The sequence below is a fragment of the Arachis ipaensis genome, chromosome B09 (genome assembly GCF_000816755.2).
Source record: "Arachis ipaensis cultivar K30076 chromosome B09, Araip1.1, whole genome shotgun sequence".
Classification (NCBI taxonomy): domain Eukaryota; kingdom Viridiplantae; phylum Streptophyta; class Magnoliopsida; order Fabales; family Fabaceae; genus Arachis; species Arachis ipaensis.
Window position 1 is genome coordinate 51,603,155 of NC_029793.2, and position 13,365 is coordinate 51,616,519.

The following is a 13,365-nucleotide window of genomic DNA, read 5'->3' on the forward strand; positions in this document are numbered from 1 at the left end:
AAAATCTTACCAATTTTTTAAAATGAAGTCAGTAAAAATTTTTAGTTATTATAATTATATATAATTAGATGATCGTAATGTTTTCACTATCAAAATGATACAATAAAAAATAGGGAAAAGCTCTACATACAAGCGATTAGGGCTTGTAAGCATTACAAGTTAATTAACCCCTAACCCCCCCAAAACACGCTGCAAGTGCTACGTCCCTTACACGCGCTATATATCTTCTTCTTTCCAAATTTGCTCGTTCTTCTTCTCGCGCATCTTCCCCTGCTTTTTCGATCGTTCTTTTCTCCTCCTTCCTCACTGGTTTGTTCTTCATCATTGACGTTAGTTCCTCTCTCTGTAACTCCATCTTCGTTTTCTTTTCGATTTTCTGGTTTCTAAAATTAAAGTTTGAACTCGTTTTGAAGATAATGAATGATTCAACCTCAGGATGTGAGGAATTACATTACGAGAGAAGTGCGAGAAGCGTGGGTGTGCTTAAAGACTTATTTGATAGGAATTGGAATGATTTTCTGCTGAATTTTGGTCTTGTGGACAACAAGTGGCTTTCAGGTAATGTTTGTTTAAAATCTGCAGTAGAGGTGTAAATTTAATTTTTTTTTCTGGTGTATTTATAGTCTGTGTTTGGGTGTATTCTGCAGATCTCTATGAAGACCGTCATATATGGATTTCAATCTATCTGGATCACCACTTCTGGGCAGGGATGAGAAGCACACAAAGGAGCGAGAGCGATTTATATATGATTACTCTGAATTTTGTTGCAGTTATTTGTATAGCATTGTGTAACTGAATAATTCGTGAACATTGACTGTGAAACTAACGCGTGAACATAAATCTGTGGATTGAATCTAACGTATTAGTTTTGATTAATTATCTGCAATTTATAGCAGACGCTCGGGTATAGATCAGACTTTTTTGGGTGTATTTTTGGGGGAAGTGTGGGTGTATTTACAGTTTATGGCTTTTTTTGTTATTTTAGTTGAGTTGTTGTTCGGGTGTATTAGATCAGAATGATTGGGTGTATTTTTTGTTTTTGACATGGTGTATTCTGCAGCCTCTCTCTGTTGATGACCAGTTTGTTAAATTTTATTGAAAAGGATGTGAGGAATTACATTACGAGAGAAGTGCGAGAAGCGTGGGTGTGCTTAAAGACTTATTTGATAGGAATTGGAATGATTTTCTGCTGAATTTTGGTCTTGTGGACAACAAGTGACTTTCAGGTAATGTTTGTTTAAAATCTGCAGCAGAGGTGTAAATTTAATTTTCTTTCGGGTGTATTTATAGTCTGTGTTTGGGTGTATTCTGCAGATCTCTATGAAGACCGTCATATATGGATTCCAATCTATCTGGATCACCACTTCTGGGCAGGGATGAGAAGCACACAAAGGAGCAAGAGCATGCATTCTTTTAGGTGTAAAAGCAGTGTTCTTTTGGGTGTATTTCTGAATTTTCTTGTATTTCACATTTTACATATATATACATATATATACTTCAGAATATTGTTTTTATGTTATAAAATACTATTTGTTTTTTTTTACAACGGTTTAAGGGTTTTAGGTATTAGGATTTAGGGTTTTAGGGTTTACGGTTTAGGTTTTAGGGTTTACAGGTTAGGGGTTAAGGTTTAGGTTTTAAGTGTTTAAGGTTCAGGGTTTTAGGGATAAAGCATCAGGGGGATAGATTTTTGGGTGTATATTCAACTTTCTTTGGGTGTAAAAAATGGCAGGTTATGAGTGTATATTTGGTTTGATGTTTTCCTTCATATTATAGTACCTGTAATTCATACATTTTGAATACAGCAGAGAGAGTTTAATTATTGAAAGAAATTTTACAATAAACTGGATTATAATTGAAAAATTTTTACAGCATGTGTTCAATTTGTTACAGGACTATATAATATTTACATTAATCAGTGTCAATATCCTTAGAATCTATCTGACAATTTGGTGATGCACCCTTAGCGGCGGGATGTGCATCAGGCCACCAAATCCCAAATCCCTAACAATTGTTTTCTTCTCCTCGCTCATGTTTCTGAATTTCTCACTTAACAAATGTGTTGCACACTTAAGGTCTTTGATTTGCTGTAAACAAAGCAAAATTATAGTCAGATATATTTCTATTATATAAAACTGATTTCATCTAAGACATATATTTGTTCTTACATTTTTTTCAGCTTGGTTTCTGCCTGCCATTTTTTCTGAAATTAAAAATACACCCATAGATATCAGTAAGATACACCTAGAGTTCTATATTGTGTTGATTGAGAGTTCTAATCTTCGCGACGAGTCCTATCTCTGCAGTTTGGAATGTTGCTCGAAAACGGACGGTTTGTGTTTTCTTCGAAGGACTTGGAGAAGTGGAAGAGTGCGCCATTAAGGAGCGCTATTTTACGAAGAGCAATCGTTGAGTGGGGCGCGTGTAGTTTACGTTCCATTCAAAGAGAGATGAGTGCGCGTGTGAATGAAGTGTGGACTGGAAACTTGTAAAACTTGTAGAGCCTCTTTGCTTGTATGTGTAGCAGACCCCTAAAAAATATAACATTCTAGTAATAAAACCCAGTTTGCTAAATTATTTCTCCTTTCTCCCTCCAAAATCGCTTGGATCTCTTCTCAAGCACAATTTTTTTTTCCACCAACTATTCAATTTCTCTCTCACTTTCCTTCATTTTCCGTCCTCAGATCACCGTCACCGTATTTTATATCAATTCACACTGCTAATTGACTAATTGATTTGATTCCAATTTCCAACGCCACAAAGATCTAGGGTTTCCGCTGAATCCCGCAGCTCCTCAACCGCATTCAATCATCCAATCGTTTACACGTTCTTCGATTCAAACCCATTGAAATTCAGCTCGCTACAGTCTCGAAAGAATTGTAAAAGAAGAATTTTGATTGAAAGAGTCGGTGTGATTTTGATCTATCTTTGTGGTGTGACAGTTTTGTGTTCTGGTGAATGAGAGATGAGCATGGAGGTGGTCGTCGATGCGGCGTCGTTGGACGTCGAGCTGTTGCAGCTACCGGAGCTTTCCGGATTGGCACTCAAGTCTAACCTCAATTTCGTCGAGAAGCTCTTCGACCAGTGGCTTTCTCTTCCAGACAGCAATCGACTGGTATGCGCCTTTATCAGTTTCCGAATTGGCGTCTTTGCTGCATTGCCGGGTTTCTTGAATCAGTCTCTTAGCTTTTGTTCTGTCCCTTTTTTTTGGGTTATATGTGTTATATATTTTCATGAATGGCGTGAAGAATGAATGATCTGATTTAATAGTTCTTTACTCATGGTTGTTTGGTTGGCGAAGGATTGTGAGAAAGATGAGGTGCTTGAGTGATTGGGATTAACCAAAAAGGGGAATGATGTTGCCACTTGACCGCTTCAGCCTAAAAATTTCTGCCATTAAAGATAAACCAAAGGTTTTTATAGCGTTGCACAGATCCTACCCTGTGAGAATCATATCATTTTTTATATGCTTGTTTGTTCCTATTGACGTGGTAGGATTTACCATCTCCTAAGCTATATGAGTAAGCTCATGTTGGTAATCCAAATATACAATACAAACTACTAATTGACAATGATACACTTGACAACCTTTTAGTTCTTGAAAGATTTTGTGACATCAATTTAATCCTTAAAAATACATGTGACGTCAGTTTGGTCCATAAAAGATTTGTGACATCTTCATTCCCTGAAAGATACATGTAACATCTTGAGTCCTTGATAGATATATGTGACGTCAAATAAGTGATAAGTATCATGCATCTTTCAAGGATAAAATTGATGTCCAATGTATATTTTAAGGGCCAAATGAATGTCACATATATCTTTGAGGGACTAAGTTGATGCCCACAAATTTCTTCTAGGGACTAAACCGGTATCTTGCTTATCTTTTTAAGATTAAATTGATGTTGCAAATCTTTCTGGGGCTGAATTGCTATTTTAGTCTATGGTTTAAGTATTTCTCCTTGAAGACTCTACACAATATAACTAGTGTAGGTTTTATATTGGAATCACATCTGGGTTGCTAAATGTGTAGGTAACATCACTGCTCAATGAAGCAAAGTCAGGTGCTCCTTTGAACGTCACTGGAAATTGCTCTAGTCCAAATGCTTCAAGTAATTCGTTGCCTTCCATGTTCCCTGCTGGCACTGCTCCGCCTCTTTCACCAAGAAGTTCATCTGGTTCCCCTCGCATAGTGAAACAAAGAGCTGGCCCTTCCAATTTGAGCTCTCCTTTGAAAGTTGTCAGTGAGCCAGTTAAAGAAGTGATACCTCAGGTCTGGCAAATCTAATACATTTTCTTAAGTAAAATTTATTAGAAACAGAGGAAGCGAGAGTACATCTAAAAGAGGATAGGATTTGGATCATGTGAAGTGAGCATGCTTGTAAAGTGAAGTGGGATCTAACTACCATTGGATCGTTTACTAGAACCTATACACAATGGAAGTTATTGATTCAAGGATAGTCAATCCTTTGCTTTTCTGTGCTAGAAGAATGGTCACTTTAAATGATCTAAATTCCAGAGGATATGATGTCCTCCTAAAATGAAAACGTCACATGGAATAATAAGGGAAAAAAAGCAGGCCAAGTTGCCCTATCCCATTTCTTATGCAACATGGCAACTTTCTGCAACAACCATTATCAGAACCACAAATAGAGGCCATACATACAGTCTTATCCCATAGTCCCCTAGCAAATTGATGGACAGACAGACACCTTTAAATAAAGGAGCATTGCATTCAAGCCAAACCCTAAAGGATTGCATAAACTACACATTGCCACAATACTCGGGCCTCATTATTGTTATAAAGCCTGTTACTTATTTGTATGAAGCTGTTCCAAAGTTGGGAAATACCCAATGCTTCCCAAAACCCTGCGAATACACAGCAAGTAATATAATTAGTCATTTAAAGATGCACTGTTGAGTTCTGTTAATATTTTAGTTGGTGCTACATTTCTGTTGCATGTGATTGGCTCATTTATTATTTTCTTTTTTCCTTCTGTGTTTATGCTTGTAACCTAAATATATGCTTGCAGTTCTACTTTCAACATGGACGTCCTCCTCCAAATGAACTGAAAGAACAATGCATGTTAAGAATTGATCAGTTATTCCATGATCACTTGGATGGCCTGCAGATGCATGGTGAGATATCATGTTTATAAGTAGAAGATAGCCTGAAGGGAGCAGTGTTGTAACTGGGAAAAACCGAAAAAGTTTTGAAATAAGTTTGACATTCTGGTTTCCTAAGTAATCACACTCACCTCTCTTGAAGTTGAGCAAAAATTAACATATTTGTTATACTTGCCATGCCAGAATTCAAATTACTTACCAAGGAAGTATGCAAGCTGCCATCTTTCTTTTCAACTTCACTTTTCAGAAAGATTGACAACGGAACTGGTGTTGTGACAAGGTGTGTATTTCATTAATCTGGAAACACTAGTTGTGGCTGTAAATTTTGTTGTGCAATGTTTGGTGAATCTTGTTTGAGCTGTTGGTCACTTCATTGATTGTTGTCTAGATCCTGAGTAGCTTTAGAATCATTGGGTCATTCAGAAAGATTATTCATAATTGTGCTCTAGATTATTGCATTATTTCTTTTTGTAAAATCATTTGTGGGACTTTCTTTCACTGGTATATCAAACGGAGAGTTCAACCATTTGCTTGCTTCTTGACTACATTATCCAATCCCCAGTTTTCTTTTCAAAAGATGAAATTGTTCCCTATGTATTGAGATTTGCATTTGAAATTGTGTTAGGGACTTGGGTATTATGGGTGCTCAAAGTCCCACATCGAGTAGTATGGGATGCTTGATGTTGTATATAAGGAGAGTGGTTCTTCCCCTTTAAGAAAGCTAGCTTTTAAGGTGTGGTTTCCCACTTTCCTTAGATACTATAAGAACCACTCTCCTTATATACAACATCAAGCATCCCATACTCTCGATGTGAGACTTTGAGCACCCATAATACACAAGTCCCTAACAAATTGTTATTGAAGTATTGTCAAAATTTCCATCAACATATGAAGATTGAATTATGATTTCTTTCTCCATATCTTTGATTGCTGATTGCTTTTGTTTCTAGTACTAAATTGGGTCATATAGAACTTGTTTCTTTTTCCTAAATCATCTCCTGCTTAATATTCAGGATTTTTTATCCTTTATTTATATATATTATGTACAATGCATTATGCATCTGACATCGCACTGTCAAGGGCTGAGCCAGAGGAACCAAAATTAAGGAGACACCAAGGGGAAGAGATGAAAAAGTCAACAATGAGATCATACACTAAAAAGTTAATACAGTATTTATCTGAAAAGTGCTAGTCATTATTTTTGTCACTAAACAAGAAATCTACTTGTCAAACTGTCATTTATAGTGGGGCAGTATGTTTTGTGGTGTCCTGCTCATGTGTTAAGAATGCTTCCTGCAGAATCTTTTCTCCTTTCGCAAACATAAATCTTCATGTTTTGGCACCAGATCCTGTGCTGATTAAATTTGTCTGAAATTTTGCCTTATTGAAGTATTAAATATGGGTTGGATTCTCTCCTTGCTCTTCACGTAGGGAGTTATTGGTGAATTACTGGTTTTCGTTTATTATTATTTTGTAGTATGTCCTAGTACTTGTTTAATTCCTTGATTTGATATTCCTGTAGGGAAGCATTTATTGATTATTGGATTAATGGCAACTTGTTGACAATGGATATAGCAACTCAAATATTCACAATTTTAAAGCAACCACATCTGAAGTACCTTACTCAGGTTTTTGATTCTATATATTTTTGTCTACTTATCATTTCATTTAGTATCATTTACCTCCTCCATACAGTGATCAGTCTTTAAATATTTATCAGAATATGTTATTTGTTCGTTCCATGTATAATGCTTGAATATTTTTTTATGATCCACACTTTGTTTCCTTCACTAAAACATCTTTAAACATGTCAGGATGATTTTAAGCCTGTACTACGTGAGCTTTTAGCAACACATCCAGGGCTGGAGTTCCTACAAAGCACACCGGAGTTTCAAGAGAGATATGGTTTGTATTATTTTTGCATACTTTGTTCCTGAAAAACATAATTTTCACATGGAAATCTATTTCACTTGCTATTCATTAATATCATTATTCATCAAGAGAAATGTCAAGGATGTGATCTCTCTGATTCTAGATGGTATTTTGTGGCACATTCGTCATTTCTGACAATTAGATCATTGGATGTCCCCTAAGGGGGGCATATTCTAGCTTGGAAATGAAAATTGGAGACCATATGTTGCAAAACATCACATGCTTTAGGGTCTAGGGCCCCCAGAGAAAATGATGGGGAAATTAAAGATGATGTAAATGATACTATCATAGTATTCAAGCTAACTGGAAAAATGGAGCACTCCATGTCATGTGTCATTTGCGGAAAAAAGTCCTAAAGTTTAACTACAATTTAGACCACACTACCACAATAATAAGACCAGCAACTACTAAAGTTTAAGGACAGATTTTACAGTTTCACTACAGTCTACAGTAATAAGACTGGCAGAGGTGTATGGAAAGAATGCCAGGATGGTGAACAACCAACAAAAGATAAGATCAGTATAGTAGATTTGAGAATGTTGCATTAGATGAGTGTACAGATTAGACAAGATAGGGTTAAGAATGATGCTATTTCTGAAAATTTGGGGAAGGTAATTTGGTCATGCGGAGAAGGCTTCTAGAAGTCCTAGTAAAGAGAGTAGAACACTTGAAGGGTACTTAATTGCTATAGGTTGAGGGAGACCAAGAAAAACAAATAGGAAATCATCAAAAAATGTTCTAATTTTGATGATTCAACTAAATAAATGCTACAAGATAAGATAGGATACTATAAGTATAATGTTGTTTGATTGATATGATCGTTGAATTTCTAGTTGTTAAGGCTAAATAAGAGTCTGGTTGTGTGTTTAGAAATAAGAGGAAACAGCTTTCAATATAGAGGAATAATATTTGGTGTAATGTGTAGATGACTCAGAGCAATGGTGAGAGTGGATTTGGAAGTGAATCTTCAGTCTACAGCTGTTGGACAATTGATTGGTGGTGATCTCCTTGTTTGTGTTTATAAAACTATTATTGTTAGAGAGGGAGAGAGTTCGTATATTAGGTGCTATTATGATTATCTGGTCTGGTTTGTTTGTTTTTCTTTTTGTTTTCATCAACTAAAAGCTGTGGGCATTATCGTGCTGTATAGATATACCAAATGATCCTCTGTTCATCCCGCAAAAACTTATGTCCTCTTGAATTACTTGACTTAATCTATGTTTGTGTGTATTGGATATCCAAACATTTGCTTTTCTCCCACAATATCAGTCCAATTCTGCAAAATTTTAATTTGAGTTTTTCAATGAATTGCTCACTAACTAATAAATTTATGTAATGTGATAAATGCATGTGCATGTATTTTTCACTTTTTCCTATATTTTGATATTTTAGTTTCACTAATAAGTGCTATTATAGAATTATAATGTTAACTTATTTTATTAAAACAGTAATAATGTCTGTTGGCTGGACTTCTATTGAAGTTGATTTGTAGAAATTAATGCATTCACGAGTCTTGCTATTGGGGTTTAACTTTCTCGATTTTGTTGTGTTTGATATTCTTAACTTCTTGTGTTTCCATTGCCCAGCTGAAACTGTAATATACAGAATATATTATTACATTAATAGATCTGGAAATGGCCGTCTTACCCTGAGGGAGTTGAAGCGTGGAAACATAATTGATGCGATGCTACATGCAGATGAAGAGGAGGACATCAACAAGGTTTTGAGGTAGGTATACTGAATGAAGTATCAGTTACCATTAGCTACAGAAATGCTTTTTTCTGCCAAAGCACATTATTCTGTTCAACAATTTCTAATATTTTTTGGCAGATACTTCTCGTACGAGCATTTTTATGTTATATACTGCAAGTTTTGGGAGCTGGATACAGATCATGATTTCTTGATAGACAAAGAGAATCTTATCAGATATGGCAACCATGCACTTACCTATCGAATTGTTGATAGAATATTTTCTCAGGTTTGTGTAGATCCATTTTGCTTGTCTCAAGTGTTTTTGTAAGTGTATGAAGCATTGATACTTCATTGAGCTGTCATTTTCACATGGTAGACACATTACGGGCACCAACACTCAAATGACACTTGTCCAACATGCATGTCTTCTGTGTCTTAACAAAAGAATTAAAAAAAAGCTTCTCTAAACATGCTTGGGTACACCGAAATACCGTCACATGTTGGTGTGTTCAACCTTATTCTTGGCCTATACTTAAAATGAGTTCAGAAACAATTATGTATTCTTGATTATTAATTCAAAGAATTACCTAAAATACTTTATATAATTAAAAGAGGCATAAAAACATTAAAAAAATTATTAGTTTGTAGTTTAAAATATCAACAAAATATCAAGATATTTTTATAATCTATCCAATTCTCTTTTATATATTTTATATATATGCCTTGTCCGAAGGGAAGCCTAGGAGCAACAAAATATCAACAAATGAGTTTATCACATAGGCTACGTCCATTACACGCTTTGGATGCGACCCTTTCTCAAACCCTGCATAATGTAGAATGATTGTACTTCGGGCTTCCCTTTTATATGTATGTCGTGTCTCCTTGTCTAACAAAAATTTGAAATTAGTGTGTCAGTTGTCCCATGTTAGTGCTTCATAGGTCACAGGCCTGTGCTCTCTGTCAAAAGGAAATCTTTGGCTCACTGTCTGAGTTTGTGTGTCTCTGCTTTTGTTAACATGATTGATCACATCATTTATGTAAGATGCAGATTTTGACCTCCTTCAATTATCTCAGGTTGCAAGAAAGTTTACCAGCAAGGTTGAGGGAAAGATGGGATATGAAGATTTTGTTTACTTCATACTGGCAGAAGAGGATAAACCATCTGAGCCAAGCCTTGAATATTGGTATTTTTTTTTTCCATTTACCATTAATTTTAATTCTTATTTTCTTCTGAAAGAAGTCATCAGATTAGTTGCAGAGCAGCTGCACTAGACTGATGAAAATTTTGGCCAGTGTTGTCTGGGGAAAAAAATGCACGACATTTGATAGTTAAATGCTTCTTTCTCTTCGATTTATTAGTTAAATGCTTTACACTTAACCGTGTGCTGGACAAAACTCTAGATATGTGACCACTTGTGGATGACTTGTTTCTACTTATGTGTCTGAGAGTCACTATGAGCTGACTTGAATATGTCCTAATTAGGTTCAAGTGCATAGATTTGGATGGAAATGGAGTTCTTACACGGAATGAATTGCAATTTTTTTATGAGGAGCAATTGCATCGAATGGAATGTATGGCCCAAGAGCCTGTGCAATTTGAGGATATATTGTGCCAGATGATTGATATGATTAAACCTGAGGTATTGCCTTTCCATCTTTCTTCTATCAATTTTATTGTCTTATTGTCTTGTGTAATCTCTTTATTTATTAACTGGGTCAAGATATAAAATTATCCGTATACCTCTATCCAAAAGCTTAAGCTTGTGGGAGAGTTCAAAACATACTATCAAAATTTCTATATTCAGAAGGTCTAGAGTTTATTGCATCTTCTAGATAAGAAATTAAATTTCATGACTAGGTGGAATGAGCCTGTGCACTTTCCATGCTTAAAGCCCAATAAAGGCTCTTGTATGTGGAGGTGTGTTAAAATATAAAACCATTCAAATTTTATGACAAGCTGGTAAAGTGAGTGCTAATATAGTGAGTAATTTATAAATTGAATTTTGTGCTAGAACATGCCATATCCCAAACTTGGTTTACTTTGTCACCCCTTATCCTGCCTATCTTTGATTGATATGTTTATATATACACTGCTTTTACTGCATACTTTTCTGACATCTTTTCTAAATTTGAATTTCAACCTGCAGAATGAACACTTTATAACTCTGCGCGACCTGAAAGGTGGTAAACTCTCAGGCAGTATTTTCAATATTCTGTTCAATCTAAACAAGTTCATGGCCTTGGAAACCCGGGATGCATTTTTAATTCGTCAGGTACATATAATATAGTTTATTGCATTGTTTAGTTTTTATGCTTGACCACTGTTAATGATTTTGGTAATTGGTATGTGCTTCTCTATAAATAGGAGCGCGAGAATCCGACATTAACAGAGTGGGATCGATTTGCTCATAGAGAATATATTAGGCTTTCAATGGAAGAAGACGTTGAAGATGCCTCTAATGGAAGTGCAGAAGTCTGGGATGAATCACTTGAGGCTCCCTTCTAGGATTTTATATGTAAGTGCATAAGTTGAAATTTGATTCTTTCGAGCCTGGTAAGTGCTCAGCAAGTCCAAATTATGTCACCTAATTCTTTTACAAGATGAATTCAGAGGTCAAATGTTTCTTTCTATGCAGTATTATCTATACCATTTCCTTTCATCATTTCTTAAAAAGGTGGACACTTTAATGATGATGCCTTCACATGAAGATTACATTCTGAGCCATTAGATGGATCAATATATTTGACTGAACCACCAAACAATTTACAATGTGATCTTCATGTGAAGGTATCATCATTGAAGTATCCACCTTTTAGAAAATATCCAGTCCATCTATGCTGTATTTTAATTTTCTCCATGTCTATCTCTTTTTTTTTATTATATATTAATATAGGGGATGAAAAGAAATTAATGCCCCAGATTTAATCGACTGGCCGTTGCTCAGAGACATTGGACTAAGTATCATCTCAAACTTTTGCTACCTTAAATGGGAAATTCCAAGGTTTTTATTCTGGCATGTGTTTTTTTGGATGGGCAAGCTGCAACAATATTCAGATCTTTCTGGCGGGAGTGATGTACATTGGGGCCATTGGTCATGGAAATTTTGTTGCTTTGTGTACAAATATATCCATGCAAAGTGCTGAGAAGTGACTAGCCCGGTGCTTGAATTATATTGAAATTGATATATCGTTTTCAGTATGCTTGTTATTTGGGGTCACCTAAGTTGTTCCAAGGAAAATTAATTGAAAGATTTTCACTTTTGGACCTTTTTAGTTGTTTTGCTTCAGTGGTCGAGTCACTTTGCCCTCGGATCTCTCTCCAAGAGTACATTTTAGTTTTTTGTCTTCTTTTGTTCCCATCTTGTTAAGCCCATTAAAGAATTTAACAGTAATGATACAATAATTGTATTTTTCCCCCTACACAATTAGATATCCTTCTAAGAGCTTTTCCTTTCAATACTTGACCGCAGAGATTAACACTATTGTTTCAGTTGTATTATTTGGACAGTTAAACGGTATTCGCGAATATGCAGTTCAATCTAACAGTAGGAGAGAAAAGAAAAGTTTGAATGTTGAAGTGGCGATTATATTAAAATTTAAGGTTCATAAAAGTGGGTGTTATAAGGAAATATAAAAGTTAGGTGTTTGAGGGTATATATCTTTTTTGGGCATTACCAATTTGGTGGCTTTGTACATTGGATTTTTCCCTCCTTGTTTTTGTTTAGTGTTATTAGTAATATTATTTTATCAATAGAAGATATTGCATCTTTTTTTCTTTATAACCTGAATATATACGTGCATGTGTGTGAGCGATGCTTCGTACGGGATTTAGAATTCCCACAGCTTAACCGGCAAGTGTACCGAGTCATCTAAGTAATACTTTAGGTAAGTGAGGGTTAATCCCACGAGAATTGTCGGACTGAGCAACAATGATTATCCAATTGGCTTAATTAGGCGAACAAAAAGGGGTTTTTGATGGTTGAAAACGCATAAAGCAATAATCAAAGCGTAAAGAAAGCAAATAAAAGGTTTGGTGTGAAAATAGTGAGAGAAAAACAGTTAAGGCTTTAGAGATGTTTGCTTTTCTTCGGATTAAAAGTTCTTACCAACTATTTTAACAATGCCAAAAACTTGGTGTGGAATTCAAAGTTCCCACAGCTTAATCAGCAAGTGCACCGGGTCATCCAAGTAATAGCTTAGGTGAGTGAGGATCGATCCCACGAGGATGTCAGACTGAGCAATAATGATTATCCAATTGGCTTAGGCAAACAGAAAAGGTTATTTGTTGGTTGAATTCGCATAAAACAGTGAATAAGAGAGTAAAGAAAGCAATAAAAGGTTTGATGTAAAAACAGTGATAGAAAACAGTTAAGGTTTCAGAGATGTTTACTTTTCTGGATTAAAAGTTCTTACCAACTATTTTAACAATGCATGATTCATTAACCGCCACTTTCGTGGTCACTTAATTCCGATTAGAGGGTTAAGTTCAAAAACTAGTTTATGGCCACAAAAATCCTAATTACCTAAAGCTAATAGGATTATATGTCACATATCCTAATTAGTTCATGTAATTAGCAATTTAGGATGAATTTGTTTTCAAGCTGTTATTCAAGT

The 13,365-nt window shown here is 35.4% G+C and overlaps 1 protein-coding gene across 2 annotated transcripts; it reads left to right on the forward strand.

The window, feature by feature from the left end:
• On the forward strand, positions 2,561 to 12,208 carry LOC107617798 (probable serine/threonine protein phosphatase 2A regulatory subunit B''delta). 2 transcript variants are annotated; one of them, XR_002354572.1, is made up of 14 exons: positions 2,561 to 3,115; positions 4,034 to 4,273; positions 5,034 to 5,139; positions 5,311 to 5,407; positions 6,650 to 6,755; positions 6,942 to 7,032; positions 8,646 to 8,787; positions 8,890 to 9,037; positions 9,826 to 9,935; positions 10,235 to 10,391; positions 10,899 to 11,024; positions 11,117 to 11,267; positions 11,388 to 11,539; positions 11,646 to 12,208. XR_002354572.1 is itself a non-coding variant. In XM_016319667.2 (13 exons), the coding sequence occupies exons 1-12, from the start codon at positions 2,966 to 2,968 to the stop codon at positions 11,255 to 11,257; spliced, it is 1,614 nt and encodes a 537-aa protein (XP_016175153.1). In that variant the 5' UTR covers positions 2,561 to 2,965; the 3' UTR covers positions 11,258 to 11,267; positions 11,646 to 12,208. The 2 variants fall into 2 exon arrangements, 1 of the variants encoding a protein (XP_016175153.1); XM_016319667.2 differs by lacking the exon at positions 11,388 to 11,539.